The sequence below is a fragment of the Gorilla gorilla genome, chromosome 5 (assembly GCF_029281585.2).
Source record: "Gorilla gorilla gorilla isolate KB3781 chromosome 5, NHGRI_mGorGor1-v2.1_pri, whole genome shotgun sequence".
NCBI lineage: Eukaryota > Metazoa > Chordata > Mammalia > Primates > Hominidae > Gorilla > Gorilla gorilla.
Genome location: NC_073229.2, coordinates 186,105,109 through 186,128,044, shown reverse-complemented (window position 1 = coordinate 186,128,044; position 22,936 = coordinate 186,105,109). Strand labels below are relative to the sequence as shown.

The 22,936-nt window shown below is 38.5% G+C and overlaps 1 protein-coding gene across 4 annotated transcripts in view; it reads left to right on the top strand.

Annotated features, from left to right (window-relative positions):
- PRKN (parkin RBR E3 ubiquitin protein ligase) overlaps nt 1-22,936 on the top strand; it is a 1,379,176-nt gene that overhangs the window by 936,410 nt on the left and 419,830 nt on the right. For all 4 annotated transcript variants that reach the window (XM_055391408.2, XM_019029889.4, XM_055391406.2 and 1 more), the window contains exon 7: nt 2,408-2,544. In XM_055391408.2, the coding sequence (XP_055247383.1) occupies nt 2,408-2,544 (137 nt within the window). The remainder of the gene's footprint in view (nt 1-2,407; nt 2,545-22,936) is intronic.

Genomic DNA, 22,936 nt, shown 5'->3' with positions numbered 1-22,936 from the left:
GGGTTGATTTCACACCATGGCCGCCAATGTAGTGCTTGTTTCTTGTTAATGTTCTCCAAATAGCAGGATGTCATTAATAGAGTAGGACAATTGATGTTCCATGTGTTGTCTAGATGGTATATGAGTCATTTGGGATCATATTAAAACTGAAGGAGACAACTATAGAAGTGTGCTGTTGTCCATCCATGTGAGAGAGAACTCTTCTAACAGGAATGGAAAAGCCTGCAGAAGCTACACTGATGGCTGCATACCACGTAGCCATGGCTTTCTGGGCCACTGCGGCGGGAGTTCATGGGCTGACCATTTAGGCTCTGTAAGTTTTCTTTATGTTTCCTCTACAGGGTCATTTCTAAGCTTTTTTTTTTTTTTTTTTTTTTTTGAGACAGAGCCTCACTCTGTCGCCCAGGCTGGAGTGCAGTGGTGCGATCTCGGTTCATTGCAAGCTCCCGCGTTCACGCTATTCTCCTGCCTCAGCCTCCTGAGTAGCTGGGATTACAGGCGCCCGCCACCACGCCCGGCTAATTTTTTGTATTTTTGGTAGAGACGGGGTTTCGCTGTGTTAGCCAGGATGATCTCGATCTCCTGACCTCGTGATCCGCCTGCCTCAGCCTCCCAAAATGCTGGGATTACACGCGTGAGCCACCACGCCCGGCCTCTAAGCTTTCTTTTTAACTTTGTTATATACAGGCACATTTTCATAAATGTTCTAATATTTTCTCCATGAATTAGTAGCAGATTGGGAGGTCTATAAAGGTTTTAGTCTACCATGTTGCTGAAAGCAAGATGGAGAATATTTTTCACGTAACAGCTGTGAGAGAAAAAGGTAGAATACAGCAGCTTCATAGGGTCGCAAAGTGAAAAAAGTATGTGTGTGCTTGAGCATGTGTATGCCAGTGACTGGTTAGAAATAGGAAAGCATTATGAAGGACTTGGATAGGTTCCAAGAGGGGAAAGGAGAAGCCACACCTTTAGGTGCACCCTTGCTCAGATTAAGTTGACCGATTACTGACACATCCATGGCATTAAAATACCAAGGAATTGTATTTTCTTTGTTTGTATTACATATTGCTTTGAAGTAAGTGGGATAACAGAATTTTGAAAATCTTTTAGGTGTTAAGAAATTATCTTTTATATTATTAGTATTATTCATTTCTCTAGAAAAAGGGCTTTTGAAGAGCTCTTATAGGTGTTAAAGATTGGGTATAAAATGAACATGTTTATTTTGTATTTTGTTATAATTACATAGGAAATAGGCTTATCTAAATAGACTCCAATAACTTTCTTACTATTAAAATCGCCTTGGGGCTGATTTCAAATTCATGTATTGAGCTTGTCTCCTGTTTGACATAAACTTGTGTGGTTCATTTTCCAGTAAAAATACATGGTTTTTAAGATTTTTTTTTCTACAAAGTATTTTAAAGGGATAAAAAAATTTAGGATTTATGTGTGCTGATTAATTAGTAATCCCATAACCATACTCTGAGAAACTGAATATTTGGATGGTTTCGAGATGGCACAATAGACAAAATCTTGCAGTAGAAGAATCCCTGTTGGATAACCTTTTATCCCTAAATTCTACTTTTTTATTTGCCAATAAAATGTGAGAAAATGTTTAACATTTTTACTTTGATGCAATAGTAATTTTTCTTTTGATAGTGGGGAAATTCAGATTCTATTGTTATAACATAGTTATAATTAAATTACCAAGGAATTTTATTTTCTTTGTTTTGTATTACATATTGCTTTAAAATAAGTGGGATAGCAGAATTTTGAAAATCTGTTATTTCACTGTTGAATTTTCTCTAATTATGTTTATGGGATTACTAGTAAATCACTATATACAAGTCCTAAATTGTTTTTGATTCCCTTAAAATACTTTGGAGGAAAAAAATATTTAAAATGTTTTAAAGATTTAAATTTTTAAAATATTCATTTAAAACTTTACAATGCCTGGTACTATGGGAATATCAAAATAAACATAGGAACTACTTTCAAGGAGATCACAGTCTATGAGAAAGGAGAAGATATGGATACTATGGTGTAATAACGGATCAATAGAAATATATACAAGCAGATGGGATGATTTGATAGGTTAATTGGGAATTCTGAGTCAGGGAAGACTTCCAGAAAGGGATTATATTTTAGCTCAGGTTTAATCAAAAGATTGATAAATGTGTTAACATAAAAAATGTAAAATTAGGAGAATCAATTTTCTACGTAGTTCATTGAGTGCCTCCAATTTTTGAGATGTAGTGTTGGTATACATGAGCTTAATGCTTAGCAGCTCCGGTCTTTGCACAGAGCACAGTCTACACAACCCTCCAGGATTACAGAAATTGGTCTAAAGCACGTGCTGCCTTTCCACACTGACAGGTACTAGAGGAAACATCTTCCTTTCTCTCTGCAGGAGCCCCGTCCTGGTTTTCCAGTGCAACTCCCGCCACGTGATTTGCTTAGACTGTTTCCACTTATACTGTGTGACAAGACTCAATGATCGGCAGTTTGTTCACGACCCTCAACTTGGCTACTCCCTGCCTTGCGTGGGTAAGTCTAGCATGTTTTCTCTCCATCTCTAATACTAATGAAGAACAGAAGAACAACTATTCGTGTAAAACTGGCTTAGATATACATAAACCCTAGCAGAAGAGTTGAAAATTTAAATTTGATCATTGCTGGATATGAAACATTAATGTTTGAATCGCAAAAGATAAAAGTTCTGGGGCATGAAGGAATTGTGTTGAACTGGAAAATGCATTATTTGCATAAAGGCATTGAGAATAAGTTTGTCAATATTATTCAGCCAAGGTATACTAAGTTTTTCTGTGGGTTAGAGTCACTCTCCATGTTCTAGATTTGTTACCCTGGAACTAGAGCAGTATTACCTAATTTTTAAATTGTATACCTCTATCACTCAAAATGTTGAACACATACCCAATATATATAAAATAACATATGTGAAAAAGAAAGAAGAATGAGATAAACCTGAACTACTTAATATTTTATCTTTTAACATTACAAAGCACCCTTTACTTGTACTATACTGTTATTACATATATACATTTTAATGGAAGTGAAATTCATGTAACCAATTAACCATTTAAAAGTGTACAATTCAGTGGCATTTCGTGCATTCACAATGTTGCACAACCACTACCTCTGCCTGGCTTCAAAACTTTCTGAACACCTCCTACCCAGCTAATCACTGACTGTGACCCCCTGCTCTAGCCCTGGCCACCACCAATCACTTTCTTTCCCTATGGATTTGCCTATTGTAGGTATTTTCTATAAAAGAAATTGTACAATAGGTGACCTTTCGTGTCTGCCTTATTTCACTTAGCATAATGTATTTGAGGTTTATTCAAGTTGTAGCATGTATGAATATTTCTTTCCTCTTTATGGCTGAATAATATTCCACTGTGTGGATACCACACAATTTGTGTGTCCATTCATCTGCTGATGGGCATTTGTGTTGTTTCCGTCTTTTTGGCTATTATGAATAATGCTGTTATAAACATTCATATATAAGTTTCTGTATGAACATTTGCTTTCATTTACCTTGGATATATACCGAGAAGCAGAATTCGAAGTTTAACCTTTAGGAGAACTGCCCACTGTGTCCCACAGCTGCTGTACCGTTTTATATTGCCACCAGCAGTGTGGCAATGTCCCAGGTTTCTATCTCTCCACATTCTTGTCGTCACTTGTTACTGTTTCTAACTAGTCATCCTAGTAAGTGTGAAGTGGTGTCTTATTGTGGATTTGATTTTCATTTCTCTAATGACTGTGATGTTGATTATCTTATCATGTGGTTGTTTACTATTCATATATCTTCCTTATAAGAATGTCTGTTCAAGTTCTTTCTTTGCTCATTTTTAAATTGAGTTATGTTTTTGTTGTTGAGTTGTAAGAGTTCTTTATATATTCTGGATACTGGATCCTTATCAGATATAGGATATGCACATATTTCTCCCATTCTATAGGTTGTCTTTTCACTTTGTTCATAACGTCCTTTGATGAACAAAAGTTTCTAGTTTTGATGAAATGCAATTTATCTGTTTTTGTTGTTGTTGCTAATAACTTTTTGTGTCAAACAAAAGACTTCATTGCCATATCTGAGATCATGATGATTTGCTTCCATATTTTCTTCCAATAGCTTACCTCTTGTATTTAGGTCATTGATCTACTTTGAGGTAATTTATGTACCTGGAGTGAAGTAAAAGTTCCTATCTCTCTCTATGTATAAATGACTGCAATGTGATTAAATATGTTTCATTAATTCTTCAAAACTTAATTTGAAACTATGGGATACCTTGACTCAATGGTGAGGTTTTAAGTTCAATTTATTTCAAGATTTAGTTTTAATGTCAATTATAGCTAAAAAATATACCTCCAAATGATAAAAAGATCCAAATGGAATAAATTAATTGCTTTGTTGACTTACGATACTCACTTTTAAGCATATCTACCAATAATGCGATGATTTTTAAAACTAAGATTCACATAATATATGTTAACATATTGTTAAGGAAAACCTGTTGAAAGTTATTGTGCCTTTCTTTTTAACAAAAGCATCCAAAATCTAGTGAAGTTTATTATTTACAGATTGGAACTCTGTAATGCTTTCAATGTGACAATTTTGTTTTGGTAAGCCTTCTGCCTTCACAAAGCCACAAACAATAGAAACATTTCTAAACACACATTTTCAAGTCTTCTCTTCACACTCTATCTTTTTAGTTATCAGTTCATTTTGAACTCATTTTCTTTTAATGTGTATCTTTTTATTTTAGACGATTTCAAACATACAAAAGTAAGGAAAAATACTACAGTGAACCTTCCTGCACCCATTAGTCAGGATGTGTAGTGTAACAAGATGCTCTCGACCTGTCTTGTAATTCTCGCTGAATAACCTGCAAGCAGCCATTTTTCTCAGGAGCTCTTGCTCCCTTTAGTAGGAAATAGTATTTGAAAGTCTTGGTGCTTGGAATGCTCATTGTCACCATGCTGGTTACTGTTTCTAGGCCTAGCGGAACAAGCTAGGAGACTTTTTTTTTTTTAAGTACAAATGCAATATTAGTTATACTAACATTTTCAGTTCAAATCCAGTGTTACCAAATTTTCATTGAAAAGTCACCAATATTACAACTGTTGTTTCTTTCACCCTTGGCAAAAATTCTGTTACTGAGTGATACCGACAAAATTACTCATTTGCCTTACTTTGGAATGCACCCACAACAGTATCAGTATTACAGTATCGACACCATCACCTAAGTGTGATTATTGAAAACAATGTTAAGATGTTTGCAGTTTGTTTTGTCATTAGGGTATATCCTTATAGGGATATAAACTCATATAAGTTAATATATAGTTATGTCATCAATTGAATATGTATTTCTCATTGCTTTTTTTTAATTTTTTAATTAATTAATTTATTTTTTTGAGATGGAGTCTTGCTCTGTTGCCAAGGCTGGAGTGCAGTGGCATGATCTCGGCTCACTGCAGCCTTGGCCTCCCGGGTTCAAGTGATTCTCCTGCCTCGGCCTCCCAAGTAGCTGGGACTACAGGTGCATGCCACCATGCCCTGCTAATTTTTGTATTTTTAGTAGAGATGGGGTTTCGCCATGTTAACCAGGCTGGTCTGTAACTCCTGACCTCAGGTGATCCGCCCACCTCAGCCTCCCAAGGTACTGGGATTACAGGCGTGAGCCACTGCACCTGGCCTTTCATTGCTTTTAAATTTATTGTGTTTTCATAATATGTAAAATATTTCCATTATTCCAAAGCAAAAGCTACAAAACATGCTATATTCAAAGAAATACACCCTTTATCTACATTCTCTTTCTCTCCCAAAAGTAAATAATAAATAAAGGTAAATAATATTCCTTTTCTCTCCCAAAGGTAAACGTTTATTAAAAACAATCACCTATTTTAAAAATAGGTAAACATACTATAGATGATATCAAAAATGATATAGATGTGTCACCTTCTTAAGTAGAAAGTAGATTATACACATTTTTCTTTACCTTGCTTTTTTCACTCTACAGTACATATTATATTTTAAAGATCACTCCCTAGTCCGATATAGATATTTTCTTCCATATAAAAATATATAGCATTATTGAATTCCTTTGAGTAGGTATAGCTTACTTTTTCCTTACTGGCAAACACTAAGTTTTCGTTTTTTTTACTGTAAATATTGCTACAACTAATAGACTTGTGTGCACCCGTATTTTCATATTGTCAGAGTATTACTGGGATCTGCTCCCTAGAAGAGGGGTTACTGCACCAAAGGGAAAATGCGTATTTATTTTACTGTTTCCAAATTCCTCTCCCAGTAGTGGTGTGCTTTCCATGCCCATCAGCAATTGCAAAGTGCAGTATCAGGCTCTCCACTTCCTCCCCAACAGGGGAGCCGAAAGGCTTTTGCTCTGTTTCTAATTATATATTTGAGAAATGTTATTCTATGTAGTTGGCTGTATGTTTCTTTTTAATTTTAAACAAAGTTGAGCATCTTTTCATGTGTTTAGGATCGTTTGGTGTTTCTTTTTCTCAGTCATGTTGAAAACATCACCTTTTCTTTCAGGGACAGGTTACATATATTATTTTCAAAAATATTTTCTATGTAGCACACTGTTGACAGCTCCTTGTAGATACAGAAAAGATTAGCAAAGTTGGGTCACTTGTGAAGAATGTGCATAAATTAACTTTAATTTTGGTGGTTCTTTGCCACGAGATAACTAACAACCTCCTTGAAAAGAATTTTGCGTGGTCAAGCTCTGTTGTTAAAATGCATTATATGGATTCTACTAAATATTAATTGTGTTTTAAATACCTTTTAGACTTTTATTTTTAAATTCAGTATGCCAATGCCATCCTCAGAATCTTATGCACTCTTGGGTTCAACTTCTTGGTTTTAATAGGGAGTGAGGCAGGGATGAATGGATGGAAAGATGCTGCGTTGCAAAGTTTCTTTGGAATCCTTCTACATATTTTTTGTAAATGTGGCCACCTCATCACTGGTTACTTAAATATAATACTCATAGAAATTTGCTTTTATTTTTTAAAATACCAGTTGCTATTGAGAACTTACATTCCCTGGCACCTCTTTTCCTTAATGTTTAATAACTACCAGTGCAAAAGTTACATATTTGTGTGTTTTGCTATTTTAAAAAATGAACTAGTAACCAGAAGCTGAGACAGGCTAGAAACAACTGTACTGCCATTCAACTGTGTAGTCAGTCTTCCACATGGCATGGTTCGGTTCCATCCCTGTTTCTTCATAGCTTCAACCATGTTTTAGTATGTATCTCCGTAAGTACTCACTCATGAGAAAATATAGTTCGGTTTGTCACAAGATTGTTTAGCATGTGTTATTTCAGCCTTCTTAAACACTGTATATCCAATTACAATGTTTCCCTATATTATGCAAAGAGAAACTTTCAGATGTCATAGATTTTATTTTGTCAAGAACAAACTGGATTTTCTTTAATATTTGTTCAACAGAGACACTCATTTTGTTTATTACTTGCTTAGTTTTTAAACGTCTTGCTAAATATAATGGCTCCCTACTCTCGTTAGCTTCTATCTCGGAGCCTATTTTATAATCACATTGATGTTCACGTATGTACTGACATCGTCAGTGTTGCCGTTTTCTCATTTTCCTCATGTTTAGATTATTAGTTCTATCTTTAATTAATGGTTTCTTTGAAGGATTATTTTTAAGTCACCTATCTGTTTTAATAGGGTTAATTTAATTAAAATGAGATAAGTTATTCATTATTCTTTTAGCCAAGCACAGATGACCTTCTGCTGAAAGGTAACTGACAAGAGAGGGCTCCACTCTCCAGTGGTGGTTGTGGGACCCCCTGTTCCCTTGGGATAACCCCTTTGCAATACATGACATATGACCATCCAATATACAGGCTAGGGTATGAGATGGTACACATATCATTCTGTACATTAAGTCTTTGTGGAGGTCAATTCTTTTCATATTTTTTGCATAATACCTGTGTAAGTCCTAATATTACCCCCATAAACGAGTGAACCATTTTGCACAAATCCTGGGTTATATACGGCACCTCAGAAAAGCCTAGTTCAAATGCTGGCTCTGAATCTTACTATATACATAATACAGGGCAAGGTTCTTCACCTTAGTGTGACTTGATTTCATCTTAGGTAAAAGGGGGATAATGCATTAGCATCATTTTATGTGGACACATTAAAATAATGCCTTATGAAGTACCTTTAGGGTACATGCTGAAGACAGTAGGCACGCAATGTACACTGGCTTTTGTTATTTTGGTTGTGATTTAAGCATGCACTCCCGTAAACATATACATATTGTGTTTGTGTCTATGTCTGCATGTATGTGTATATTTACAGAGAAACATGCATTTGGACATTCTTTCATTGTAGGTTGGGATTGGGATTTCCTATAATTCAATGCATAAATCAGCCAATTACCCATCTATCTGGTGATCTCTCTTCTTGGTTTATTTGGCTTTGCCTTGATTCGTGGAGCACAGAACAAGACACATAAAATAAAATGATAACAAAATAGAAATAGAAAATCAAAGTTTATACTCTGGGCACAGTGACTCACGCCTGTAATCCCAACACTTTGGTAGGACGAGGTAGGCAGATCACTTGAGGCTAGGCATGAGACCAGCCAGGCCAACATGATGAAACCCTGTCTCTACTAAAAATACAAAAATTAGCTAGGTGTGGTGGCGCATACCTATAATCCCAGCTACTGGGGAGGCTGAGACACGAGAATCGCTTGAACCCAGGTGATGGAAGTTGCAGTGAGCCATGATCACACCACTGCACTCCAGACTGAGTGACAGAGCGAGACTCCATCTCAAAAAAAAAAAAAGAAAAGAAAAGAAAAAAAAAGAAAAGAAAAGAAAAAGAGAAAAAAAGAAAAAGAAAAGAAAGGAGAGGAAAGAATAGGATCAAAGCTTATCAAACTATAAATCAAAATGGTAGATTATCAGGAACAAGAGCTGATGGAACCCATATTACTCCCAGGGCACAGCTTTCTTCTGTGGTGGGGCTAAAGGTTATATCAATGTCTATGAATCTTATAAATAACGTATGTTGGCTAGGCGCAGTGGCTCATGCCTATAATCCCAGCACTTTGGGAGGCCAAGGTGGGCAAATCACTTGAGGTCAGGAGTTCGAGACCAGCCTGGCCAACGTGGTGAAACCCTGTCTCCAGTGAAAATACAAAAATTAGCCAGGCGTGGTGGCAGGTGCCTGTAGTCCCAGCTACTCGGGAGGCTGAGGCAGGAGAATCACTTGAACCAGAGAGGTGGAGGTTGCAGTGAGCCGAGATCATTGCACTCCAGCCTGGGCGACAGAGCAAGAGTCCGTCTCAAAAAATAAATAAATAAATAACATATATTAATAATACGTATGGAAAACAGAAATGACAGTTAATTCTGTAAAGAAACAAATAATGTATTGAAAGCACAGCTTTATGGAAGCTGGACTGCTACGGGAAGGCTTCAGAGTCCATGCCTGATCCTGTCTGTGGTCAGATGCAGCACAGCCCTTGACAACACGATGGGCACTTTGGGCACGTTGCTGATCGTGCACTCCCGGTGCTGTGGAATGTTTCTCTGGAGGTTCTTGGCTCACCTCCTCAGCAATTCTAATTGTATAAAATGGCTGGACCTCCAGAGTCAGACCCCAGTGTTGTCTTTGACGTATGGAATCTTGGGAGTGGCCCTTGCTGATTTCTCTGAAGAGTGGTCCATTAACCTCTCCACCATCCCAGCTTAAAATGCCTGTGCGAATTGTTTTGAGCCCCCATGGGGACTACTGGCTACTTTTGGATTGTAATTCCTCCAAGAAAATTAAAGCAAGATTTATTTATGCAATCAAAGGACATTTTATCCCTAAAGCCATCGGTTCCTTTCAATGATAAAGTTTCTATCTAATCATAAAAGATGGGTTAATCTGGTACTGGAATCCACAGCTCCAATCCATTCCTTGATTTTCCTGAACTTAGGAGTGTGAATGAAGCTGCAAATGGGGTAGATTTATTGGTAAATATGTTCTTTGAATTTGTTTGGTGGTTGTATTTCTATCTTGGTGTGGTCCAAAGGACTTTGATCACCACAAATTGGAATGACTCCTCCTGCTGGGATGGCATAGTCACCACTCAACCTGTGGAAGAAGCAAATGTCCCATGCATGGCACTGTTCCAGGCTCTTCTGTGCTTTTCTGTAAATGCAGCTATAGCCCTCACCTCCTCTCAACCCTGCCCCTAGCCCATACAAATGGTCCTTTCCCCCAAATTCATTATTTAGTGTCTCCTTAGCCTAGGAAATCATGTAATAGAATTTGAATACAGACATTGTAAGACCATAATAATAATTTTTAAACCCTGGGACTGTTAACTATATATACATATATAGATATATATGTATATAAAATATCTCTTTTATATATATATATATATATATATATATATATGAGAATATACGTAGAGTTAGCAAACTATTTTCCAAATTACACTGGTCTCATGCACCAAATGTCTTAACAGTGTCTGTATATATTCATTTCTAGATAAATATCTAATACCTCTTGCTATTAAGATGTGTGTAATAAGATGTTCTTTTCTGTTTCCATCATCTAGTTTTTTGTGTCTCTTTTAAACTTCTTAAGCTAAACACCTTATACATTCTTCAGGGTATGGCCAGGCAACAATGAACCAATCTTTTTCATTGACAAAATTATGATGATGAATAATTAAAACTGGCTTAAAATACCATCCGGGTGGAAACCCTGCTCTCCTAGTGTGAACTCATTATTTGACCAGATATTGTGTTGTACTTTCTAAGGGTAGGATATGAAATTTTATTTCCCTAAAATTCAAAAATGAGTAATGATTAATGAGCGCTTACTATAAATATGGTGCCATTCTTAGCGCTTACTCATAAACCTCCATTGAATATCCACAAAACCCTATTAGGGTGGATGTTATTATTCTTCTCATTTTTATAAATGAGGGAATGGAACCTCAGAAGTTCATTAAATTGCACGTGCTGGTGTACAAAGCCAGAGAGTTATGTCTCCAGCACCTGCGTTGCTAATCACTGTGTGAATAGATAAGCCTGCATCAACAGTTAAACTATCATACCTTTGAAAGTTCTATGGGAAGAAGGTCAAGAAAAGAACATTTCTAACTTATTAGCACTATTTCATATTTAAAACAACTATAAGGTAGAAATTATTATTCTTATTTGTACAGAGGAAGAAGTAAAGGCTCGATATGATTAAGCAACCAGGATCACAGAGTTAGGAGGAGGAAAGCTGAGAGTTTAACCTGGATACGATTGGCTCCAGAGCTCCGTACTCCTGCTTCTCTGCTGCCCCGCCTCTCCCTAGGCTGTGGTCTTCAACCCCAGATATGCTTTTCAGTTACATGGAAGTTTTTAAAGATCCCAATGCCAAGGCCATGCCTCAGACCAATTAAATGGTAACCTTTTAGGTTAGGCATCAGGGTTTGTTAAAGTTCCCACGTTTAAATATTTAAGAACTACTACAGGGGTGGGCAGTCTGTAAGCAACAAGGTATTTTCAATGGGAGTCTCTAGCATTCATAAATGCAAAAATACTCCCTCTGCCCGTGTCTATTTCATCTGTAGTGATTTGACTTGCTAGCTAGCATGGGTTTTTCAGTACATTTTGATGAAGTTGAAAATAAGATTGACAAACATAGCCAAAACAGCCTATTTCCAGAACCTCTGACAAACTCTTACCTAAAGGTATGGGCTTTGGTAAAATCTTTTTAATTATCCTGAAAGGTTTGCTGCCAGCTATTACTAATAGTCTATGCTCGGAATTGTTTTGAAATGATGAAGCACCCTCTGCATCTCCTTTTAAAACTGAGTAGCACTCACCCAGCTTGGTGGAGCTTCATGTATTTAGGTTGATTTTCTGAGAGTGCTACTGTAGAATGATGGCTACTATGCAAAATGCACTTACTTCTTGTCCTTTATAAGCCCTGGTAGCACAGATTTTTCTGTTGCTCTAGGGGCTGAGGAAGTAGTTTCCCACCTTCCCTATGAAATGCCATCAGCCTCACCATTAGTACCATTCAAGTCCATCGGTTATGTTTTTGCCTTTTGTTTTCTGTTTTTACAGTTGTACTCCCAGGTCACTTTTCATGTAATTCTAGTTTTCACCTAACTTAGAACGCAATTCCCTTTCCATCTATTATGTCAGCTCACCAACTATAGTCCGTTATGCTTCTTGGTTGTTGTCAGTCATAGTGCAGCATGAGACAGACAGTTCTGATCCTTTTTAGATACAGAGATATTCTCGATGCCTAGGGAGTCAAGAAACTTGGGTTGCAGACACCTACTTAGGGAGAAAAACATAAAATCTAATACAAAGGACTATTTTTTGGTTTTTGAACATTGCTCTCCTAAATACAAATAATCATGTTAATATAACTCCTAAAACACATTGGAAAACTAGGTAAATATATTAAAAGATGAGTTACAAAAGAATATATGCAAATGGCCAACATGCATATTAAAAATTCAACATAATTAGTTGCTACGGAATTGCTAACTTAGGCTGGGTACCGTGGCTTAAGCCTGTAATCCTAGCACTTTGGGAGGGCTACGTGAATCACTTAAGCCTAGGAATTTGAGGCTAGCCTGGTACAACACAGGGAGACCCCTTTTGTACAAAAAATTTAAAAATTAGGTCAGTGTGTTGGGGCATATCTACAGTCTCAGCTACTTGGGAAGCTGAGGTGGGAGGATTGCTTGAACTTGGGAGGCTGAGGTTGCAGCGAGCCATGATTGTGCCATTGCACTCCAGCCTGAGTGACTGAGTGAGACCCTGTCTTAAAAAAAAAGAATTGCTAACTTAAAGCATAAAATATAAAATGATGGACACACATTCAAAAGAGGTAAGAATATAAATTCATGTATTTCCAAAAAGCAATTTGGCAATCCGTATTATAAGCTTTAAAATGTTAAACTACCCAGAGCCTATCCACATGCAATCTCCATGTGTCTGCCTGTCTGTTTGCCTGCCTCGCTGAAACAGACAGTCCATTCTCTTTCTAGCTCCTGGACCTTGTATAATTATAATTGCCACTGTGAAAATGGTGGCACCAGGATTGAAGCCACATTGAAACTAACTCCTGATGTGCATGCAGTCCAAGTTCAAAGTTCCTTCTGCCTCCAAATTGATTGAAATTAAATGAAACTTCCTAAGCTTCGGAGTTTAAACTCCTTCCTGTTTTATTTTTGGGAATGATTTAGCAATTTTGACAGTTTTCCTTTGATTTGGATGCATGAGGTGATGTAAAGTCAGGGTAATAGTCTAACTTCTCTAACCAAAGCAACACTGGAATCGCAGTGGCTGAACAGGGTCAAGATTGATTTCCCCTCATATCGTGGTCCAGTGTGGATTGGCCAAGGGGCCTCTGCTCCACTCCATTATCCAGGGACCCAGACCCGAATCCTGCCATCTTCTGGTTCTCTCACCCACAGCAGCCCCTGTGTCTCGGCTCGATCCTCTTCATGGGGCCAGCTGGCGGAGGAAGAGCAAGCAGCACACCACACTGGAGACTCAGGTTTAGATCCCAGGCCTGCAAATGGAGCATGTCACTTACTTCCACGTTCCTTGTACCAGAACTCAGCCACATGGCCCTGCCTAGCCACGCCGTATGTGTGTGTGTGTGTGTGTGTGTGTGTGTGTGTGTGTGTGTGTGTGTGTGTGTGTGTGTATGTGTGTGTTCAGGGAGTAGAAAGGATGGGGGAGGAAACAGGATCTGGCCCTGTGCCAAGGAGAAAAAGCAAACAGGCTGTCGACACACAGCAGTCTCTAATGCTGGTGGAGAGGAGGGCGAAACATAACATTTATTGAATGGCTTCTCAGCTTTCCTCTCCCTGCTTGCAACAGGAACAACACTCAATCAAGTGACTTCATTATAAGGAGTGACTGGTACATGGACAAGGACCAGAAAAAGAGCTGTAGGACAAAATTGATGGTGTTGCAGAGCTCATTCTAGCTGGATCAACAAGGCACTGTCTGTTCGGTCATCTTTTTGGCCTTGGAAATGCTGCCTTTATAGAATTCTACTTCAGAGAAGACAACAGAATTTTATGTTTGCCTGATGCATGCATGTGTCTGGATTACAGATGAAGTGATTCTGTCCATCCGTTTGAAACAGCTCCAGCAGCATCACTCCCTTCCTCTCTGGGTGGAACGCCAAGACAACTTTGCCCAGTTCTTACTTTCCTTGAATTTCGACTCTCCAAACTGACTTGTTTCCCCTTCTTCTTCTTCTTTTTTTTTCTGCATCTTATTAAGTGTTTAAAGATAAAATAACATTTGAGAAAGCAAAAATAAGGTGGGAATGTTCTGAATAGCAGAGAGAATAAAAATAATTTTTTCCACCCATTTCTGCCAAAAACTCTTAAAAAGCACATTCTACCTTTGTTTTATGAGGGCAAACACAAACAATTTTTAGGTATAAATTTATTACTTATGCAAAGAAATGTAGAAAGACGTCTGTCAGTACTTAAGGTAGCTACAAAAGTTGCTCAAAACAGCTGTCTTTAGGATTTCTTCTTCTTTTTAGTGTGTGTTTGTGTAGTGTGTATGTGTAGATAGATAAATGGATAGATGAATGGATGGATGGGTTGATTGATTGATAATAGATAGATAGATGATAGATAGATAAACAGATAGTAGAATGGCCTGAATTCTTTCCCCCTGCCTCGTCAGCAGTTGGCACAATTTTTGAATGTATGCATTCTGCATTGTCATCAGAGTGGGCACCTCCTGAGGCTGGGAGGATTCTAACATAGTCAATAAAATACTAATTGACCTTTAAATATATCATTTTAAATGGTTTGATGTATTCTTAAATTTATTATGAGCCATATTATGCATACACAAGAGTGCTTATAGCACTTGTATAGTTATAGATTTGCATAGTTATAGAAAACCTCTGTAACCACCACCTGGATCAGACAATGTGAGCCAGCAGCCCAGAAGCCTCCGTGTGATCTCCTCCATAGCCGCTTCCTCTGCCTGTCTAGATATAACTACTATCTGATCTTAATAATTATCATTCCCTGCTTTTCTTTGTAGCACTACCACCTATATATACATCCCTAAATAATGCAAGTTTTTGCCTGCTTTTAACTTTCAAACTAGTAGTGCTTGAAAGGTTTTGCCAAATGTCCCTCTCCAGAACCATCTAAATTCCAGTAATACTCCTAGTCCTGAACCTCTGAATATATGTGCAAATTATTCCATTCAAGGTTTTTTCATTCTTATTTTTGTTATATATATTTTGTTAATTACACTAGATAATGGCTGTCTTCCTCATTGGGTTGAGGGATGTGTGTTATTGGGTGTGAAAATAGTTTATTATCTTTTTCATCAGATAAATTTTAAGCTTACAATCAGAGATTTAAAAGCAAACTGGACTAGCTAGCGACTGGGAAGAATTGCTTGGATGACAAGATCAGTTTATTGCACTTTGGTGAGAGTGCGTCTTATATTTGTTTGATGAATTGTAAAAAGCAGAGTTCATTGCCTGTGTTAAATATCCTCCATCATCTGTCAGTGTTGTATCCAACGTCCTCAACTGCTTCAGATTTGGTGTTTTGGGTGGTTCCACCTCAGCGAGCCCCATGGCCTATATCAGAACATGTCGATCGCTGAGAATCACCTAAACGAAGCTGACTTGCAGCAGCCAGAGAGCCGCTCGGCAATACGCACCATTAGAGACACATTGAGCAACACAGTCTGTGATCTCTGCAGTGTCACAGGAAATGAGAGGCCTGCTATATCTTCCTGAGCTATAGATTTTTGCAACTAGTCAGAACTTTATTCCAGAAGAAAGCAGGGCCATGTGGGTGAAGAAAAATTTAAGTGTATTTGAGGCTGGAATCCCTTTGGATTTTAAAAATATTATTCCTGGTGCAGACAGGTTCAAAAAAAAATACTGTTCTAGTTGTAGATTCCATTCCTTCATCACTACCGCCATCATCATCACCCACAGGCGTCTATTCAGAGCCTGGTGGTGCTGCATTCAATACTGTATGTTGCTTTGGCCACTTACATACAAACACACACACACATTCGGTAACTGTGATAAAACTTTATTCTTCCTCCCTGTGCGATGTCTTGTGTTAATGAGACTTCATGCATAGAAATTGCTATGAGCTAGTGACCTCCAACTATCTTTGAAATAATTAATAATGTGCTTAGAGGGGTTGATTTACATATTTATGAGGGTTTATACTGTTTGGTTCCAAAGCAGGAGACTGAGAGAATTTAATGTTTTCAATGCATACCAAGTTAGCAAAAGGAGGAGTGGCTTAATATTCTAATGTCACGATGAACATAAATATCTAATACCCAAACCAAGTAATTGTATTATTTATTTGCAGTAAAGTCTGAATGCCTTCCAGGTGATCTCACATGTTCCATCACTGATTCTACTCGAGTGTTTGGAAAAAAATAATATTTCTTATATTTTCTGCTTTTTGAACCATTACTAGACATCACCAGTCTTGGAATTATATATTTATAGAGGAAAACACTGTACAAAAGGCAGTGGAAAAACACAAGGAAGGAGGAACAAGAACAGCATTCAAAGAAGTAATCTTATTTGCTTCCTCAGCATCATTCCTAATCCCTCCCCCAAGCTGCTGCCTGTGACAGCTCTTTCTTGTGGCTCAAGCACAGCAGTGGTTTTAATTTTTTTTTTTTTTTTGAGGTGGAGTCTTGTTCTGTCGCCCAAGCTGGAGCGCAGTGGCGCGATCTCGGCTCACTGCAAGCTCTGCCTCCCGATTTCACACCATTCTCCTGCCTCAGCCTCCTGAGTAGCTGGGACCACAGGTGCCCGCCGTGATGCCAGGCTAATTTTTTATATTTTTAGTAGAGACAGGGTTTCACCTTGTTAGCCAGGATGGTCTCGATCTCCTGACCTCGTAATCCGCCCACCTCGGCCTCCCAAAGTGCTGGGATTACAGGCATGAGCCACTGCGCCTGGACATTGCTTTTGAAATCAACTACTGTCTCAGTTTGCCCAGGCTTCTATTACAAAATACCGCAGCCCGGGTGGCTTAAACAGCAGGAATTAATTTTCCCACAGTTCTGGAGGCTGGAAGTCTGAGATGAAGGTGTCAGCAGGGTTGATTTCTCCTGAAGCCTCTCTCCTTGGCTGGTAGATATCGTCCTGCCTGTGTCCTCCTGTGGTCTATTTTCCCTCTGTGCCTCTGTCCTCATCTCCTCGTCTTCTAAGGACACCTGTCAGATTGGGTGAAGATCTACACCAATAGCCTCATGTTACCTCTTTAAAGGCCCTGTTGCTGGCCAGGCACAGTGACTCCCGCCTGTAATGCCAGCATTTTGGGAGGCTGAGGCGGGTGGATCTCCTGAGGTCAGGAGTTCAAGACCAGACTGACCAACATGGTGAAACCCCATCTTTACTAAAAATACAAAAATTAGTTGGGCGTGGTGGTGCACGCCTGTAATCCCAGCTACTCAGGAGGCTGAGGCAGGAGAATCTCTTGAACCTGGGAAGCGGAGGTTACAGTGAGCTGAGACTGCACCATTGCACTCCAGCCTGGGTGACAGAATGAAACTCTGTCTCATAAATAAATAAATAAATAAATAAATAAATAAATAAATAGATAAAGGCAGGCTCTATTGCCAAATAGAGTCACATCCTGAGGAACTGGGGTTAGAACTTCAATGTATGAATTTGGGGGTACACATTTTATCCTATAACAATCAGTTTCTCAATTCTGAAATAGTTTTTAAATACTCAGCACCCCCAAGTTCAGAAAAGGCCTATTGAACATGAGCCCTCTGTATGTAAGTTCTGCTCCCTGTGGTTAAGCTACTGGATGTTCCTAAGACACGCCTTGTCCTCCAGCCTTCCCAAAAGCCCTTCCCCGTGCTCCATGTGGGCTGGTTTCCTGAGCTTCAACACAGTGTCCCTGGGGAATGCAGGGCTCTTTCTGACAATTTTCTGATTTGAAAATCTAGACTCACTAGCAGACGTTTCAGGATGGATCCTCCTAACTTTCCTGTGCTTTGTAAATGTAAAGATTCAAGCATCTTCTTGGGGGTGCAGGTGGCTAGGACAGCATTTGTGGTCATGTCTCAGTCCCTGGCTCTCCCAGGATGGATTGTCAGGACCTGAGGCGTCCAGTTATTGTAGACTAAACTGCCAACAGTTACAGTAAAGCCAACAATGTAATCAGTGGCTCACACACAACCGCAGCGTAATTCTTGCCTGGGATGGGCGTTTCAGGTGGGTGGTGGTTATCTTCTGAGGGGCATTTGTATCTTTTGCCTTTATTATCCCACTGGGCCTTGTCCATATCTCCATGGTCAGGCTTAATCCCCACATCCAAGATCCAGCTGGAAGAGGGGAATGAAATTATAAACTAGGCATGCATCTTTCATATAATCCTAGCCCAGAAATAGCACACACCCGTAAGATCCTTAAGCTAGGCCTTAGTCATTTGGCCATATATACCTTCAAGGGAGTCTCAGTAATGGACCCTTGAGTAGAGGTCTAGGAACCAGAGAAAAGAGGAATTTAGGCGGACATCTGGCAGCCTCTGTCAAAAAGATATTCCTCTAGGGGTACTGGGAGCCCAGCTTCCAAGGAGTAGCCTTGGTTATGTTCATGCTTCAGGAACCTTGGGCAAAGTGAGGACCCTGTACTTAGATGGTGCCAATTCAATGACCAGCCCACTCAACTGGATGTCAAGCTGATTTCCTCGTTTTAAAATGAAGAGAATTCTGAACTCAGAGGTCATAAATCGGATGGTATATAAAAATGACTGGCACAGTACCTGGTACCCAGTCACCACCAAACCTATACACCAGTTTTAGAATGCATTCTAGAAACGCGTGACTCACACGGGAAACCTGAAGCTGCGATGTAGGGTTAATTGAAGTTGTATAGTTGAAAAGTAAAAATCTTATTTTCTTTTTGACATTTTCTACATTAATACTTTGATATAGGAATAATTAATTCCTTTGAATCAGGGATTAACATTATAAGAAATGTAAAACATTCCATAAATACGTGCTTGTGAAAACAAATAACTTGGAAGGTTATTGATAGTTCTTTATAAAATTCTTATATTAGATTTATTGCACAAAACCAGATTTTCTAAACTAATCTTTTCCAGAAAGAGGTATATGTAGGAGTATAAATAGCGGCATTACTGGGGCTACCACTCTGTATTATTTTTCTCTTCTTACTGATAGCACTGGTAGGCTGCTTTAACTGGGTTGTTAGTGTAACTTCTAAGTCCTTTCCAGAAAATTTTGTATTCTAAATAGGCTGCAGATGAGTAATGAATAAAACTGATTTATGTGCTTGTGGACTGAAATCAAGTATGATATTAAACAAATATGTAGTTTGAAATTGGGGTCACGGTATTCTAATGGAATTGGGAGCTACACTAAAAGAAGTGGACTCCAGACTATGATTCATTGGGGTACAGGAAGAAAACTTTATAATTTCTGTGTTTGGTTTACTTTTTATATCCTCCTTTAAATTTTTTTTGTTTTTCTATCTTTTGTTTTCCATGTGTTTAAATGTATATAAAATAGGAGCAGTACTTGCATTGAATCAATATTGGTATTCATAATCAATTCTTTATTTTTATGAATAGGGGTTTTCCACCAAAATTTTGGAGAGCACTGATGTAGACCAGTGGATTTCAAATTTACGTTGCTGCTACCTATGGAAAGAGATACATTTTACATCAAGAGCTATAAACATATAAAATATACACACGCATGTAATTGAAAACCCTTTCACAAAATAATACTTTCCTACTATATGTGACGCACGAATATTTTCAGTTTTAATCTATTTCAGATGCGTTTGAACCATCCCAAACACTTAAAAATCAACCCTGTCTTGAAGGACTTTCAGAAGGAATACCCTAACTTCCCTTGGGAGCCCACTTCGTGTTTAGTCATTTCAAATATCAGAACCTCTTGTTTCTGACATAACTCATGTCTTACACTGCAGAAAAAAAAAAACTTAATTCGACTAGATTTGAACAAAGTAGAAAAAATGAAGTCATCCATTCATTTTTCTAAACCAGTCAGTTTTAAAATTCAGGAAAACATAAATTTTTGATACATCCTAACAGAAAGCACATTTCAGATACACATTTCATTTTCAGGAATGCCATCGCTAAAGCCAGATAACATGGATACTCTAGGGATACCACAGTATCCATGTTATCCCAGCCTAGTCACACCTGGGTGATGGGCTGCTACCTCCCCTGATGCAGTGTCCGGAAGACCCCTACCTCCCTGCACTCCCATCCCCCCACCCCCAACCCCCCTCCCCCAGCCAGGACAGGACAACTTTATTATTAGAACAGTAACCTTTAAGGTAACATAGTTACAAATACCTTAACAGCCTCAGTTGAGAGTGACTTCTAACTGTTTACTTCTCCACCATGTTATAATTTCTAAGCAAATTTCCTGTGTGTCTTTAGATGGGCATCAGAAGTACAATGGTTAATGCTTGCAGCTTTGCTTCGGAGCATTCTTTTTTCTGCCATGCTGATTGTTTTTTTTTTTTTTTTTTGAGAAGGAGTTTCTCTCTGTCGCCCAGGCGGGAGTGCAGTGGCCTGATCTTGGCTCACTGCAAGCTCCGCCTCCCGGGCTCACGCCATTCTCTTGCTTCAGCCTCCTGAGTAGCTGGGACTACAGGCGCCTGCCACCACACCCGGCTAATTTTGTTTTTGTATTTTTAGTAGAGATGGGGTTTCACCGTGTTAGCCAGGATGGTCTTGATCTCCTGACCTAGTGATCCGCCCGCCTCGGCCTCCCAAAGTGCTGGGATTACAGGCGTGAGCCACCGTGCCCGGCCCATGCTGATTGTTGTAAGGGAAATGCTGAGTTTGTCTTGGAGGTTGTTTTTGGACCTACAGCAAGATGCGCTCATTAGCTAACTTGTTCTTCAAATTAGATCACTATGGTAGAAATAGTACTGACCTATAAGTCGTGAGGCTAATCCTGACTCTACCCCAACTTAACCTGGTTATTTTGGTCACGTTACTTTCTAGCTACTGGATACTAGGGCAGGCCTTTTGCGTACATTACCATATATAAGCCTTACAGTGATTCTCTGTGGTTGATACTAATAATCTCCTTCTGCAGATGAGGAAACTAAGGCTCTCAGAAGCTAAATGTAAACATAGGTCTGCCTGACTGTAAAGTTCCTTTTCCCTCTCCACCTTTTATTCACGAAACCTCTTTCATGTCTAGGACTTCTTCCACCTCAAAGATGTTATGATCCTTGTCTGTTGGCCCCTAAACCAAGTCTTACTATTTACTGAATCCATGAAATTGGTCAGACTCAGCATGAAAAAATATAATCAAATCAATACGTGGAGACAGTGCCTCCTAATGGCTCTGCAAGACACACTAGCATCTCAGCCTCTCTGCAGTATCTTTAGATTGATGTTTATCAAACTGTGTTCTGTGGAACCGTGGGGAGGGGTTGTCCATAAAGCATATCAAGGATTATTTTACAACAAAAAAGGCGGGGGGATCACAAGGTCAAGAAATCGAGACCATCCTGGCCAACATGGTGAAACCCCATCTCTACTGAAAATACAGAAAAATTAGCTGGGCATGGTGGCGTGCACCTGTAGTCCCAGCTACTCAGGAGGCTGAGGCAGAAGAATTACTTGAACCCAGGAGGCGGAGGTTGCAGTGAGCCAAGATTGAGCCACTGCACTCCAGCCTGGTGACAGATCGAGACTCTGTCTAAAAAAAAAAAAAAAAAAAAGGTGGTCAGTGACAGCAGACATAAGTTTTTTCTGTTTTAGTAATTGAGACTTCCATATCAATACTTTATCAAGGGAACAACAGGCAAAAATAGGGGCTTCTGTAGTCTTCAAGTCATAGCAGAAATTTTGATTAAAATGGTTTAGGTTTCTTAATACTATATATTTTTGAAGAATAAAAGAACTGTACATGTTGTATTGTGAGTTAAAATAACCTAACTGCAAAATGACAAAGACCAAATTTTAATTGATCTCTGTTATTAACAGAGGGAAACTAGTTTATTAATATTGAAATACTGTGTTATGGTGTAGAAAAGTAGGACCTAAAATAATAGAGCATAGAAGTAAAAGTATTTGGGATACTTTGCCTTCAAAAACAATTCAAAGCATTTTGTTTTATTTTGTTTTTGATTTGTTACTCCCTATTTTAATTTGAACATGCTCGTTTCAGTTAGAGACTGTTTACTTTCTCTTCATTTCAACAAAATCAGTGATCTTGGTGAGTTTTTATTGTTCATATATAACTAAGCAAGTAGTAAAAGATGTTCGTTTCAGAGGGAGTAAGACCTCTTGTTGGATGAAATGCCACCATCATCATCACAATTTATTTATCTAATATCTCTTGTTGGATGAAATACCACCACCATCATCACAATTTATTTGCCTAATATACCACTTTAGAAGGTACTGTTTCAAGAATTGGGTGTTGTTCTCGGTTGTACACAGCTTCTGTAGCTATCATCATATCAATAGAAGGAGTAATTACCTATAAAGTATGCTTAACTGTACACTCATGCTAAGTATAGCATACTGGGTATAAATCAACAACAGCTAACTTCAAACTTTATTTTCCAAAGCAAACGTCTAGGCTGTAATTTTGCCATTCTTCCTTCTGATCCAAAAATAAAAATAAATCAAGGTAGAAAAACAGCTGTAAAGCTGATAATGAGATTTGCAACCAGCTAAGATATAATCTAAATCATAAGGAGGTTTAAAAGTCCTATTGTTCATTTTCCACTATGCGAATGATTTAGAAAATCCCGGTTCAGAGACAAGGAAGACCACTTTGCCATTTAAATAAGGGACTGGCACGGGTAGCTT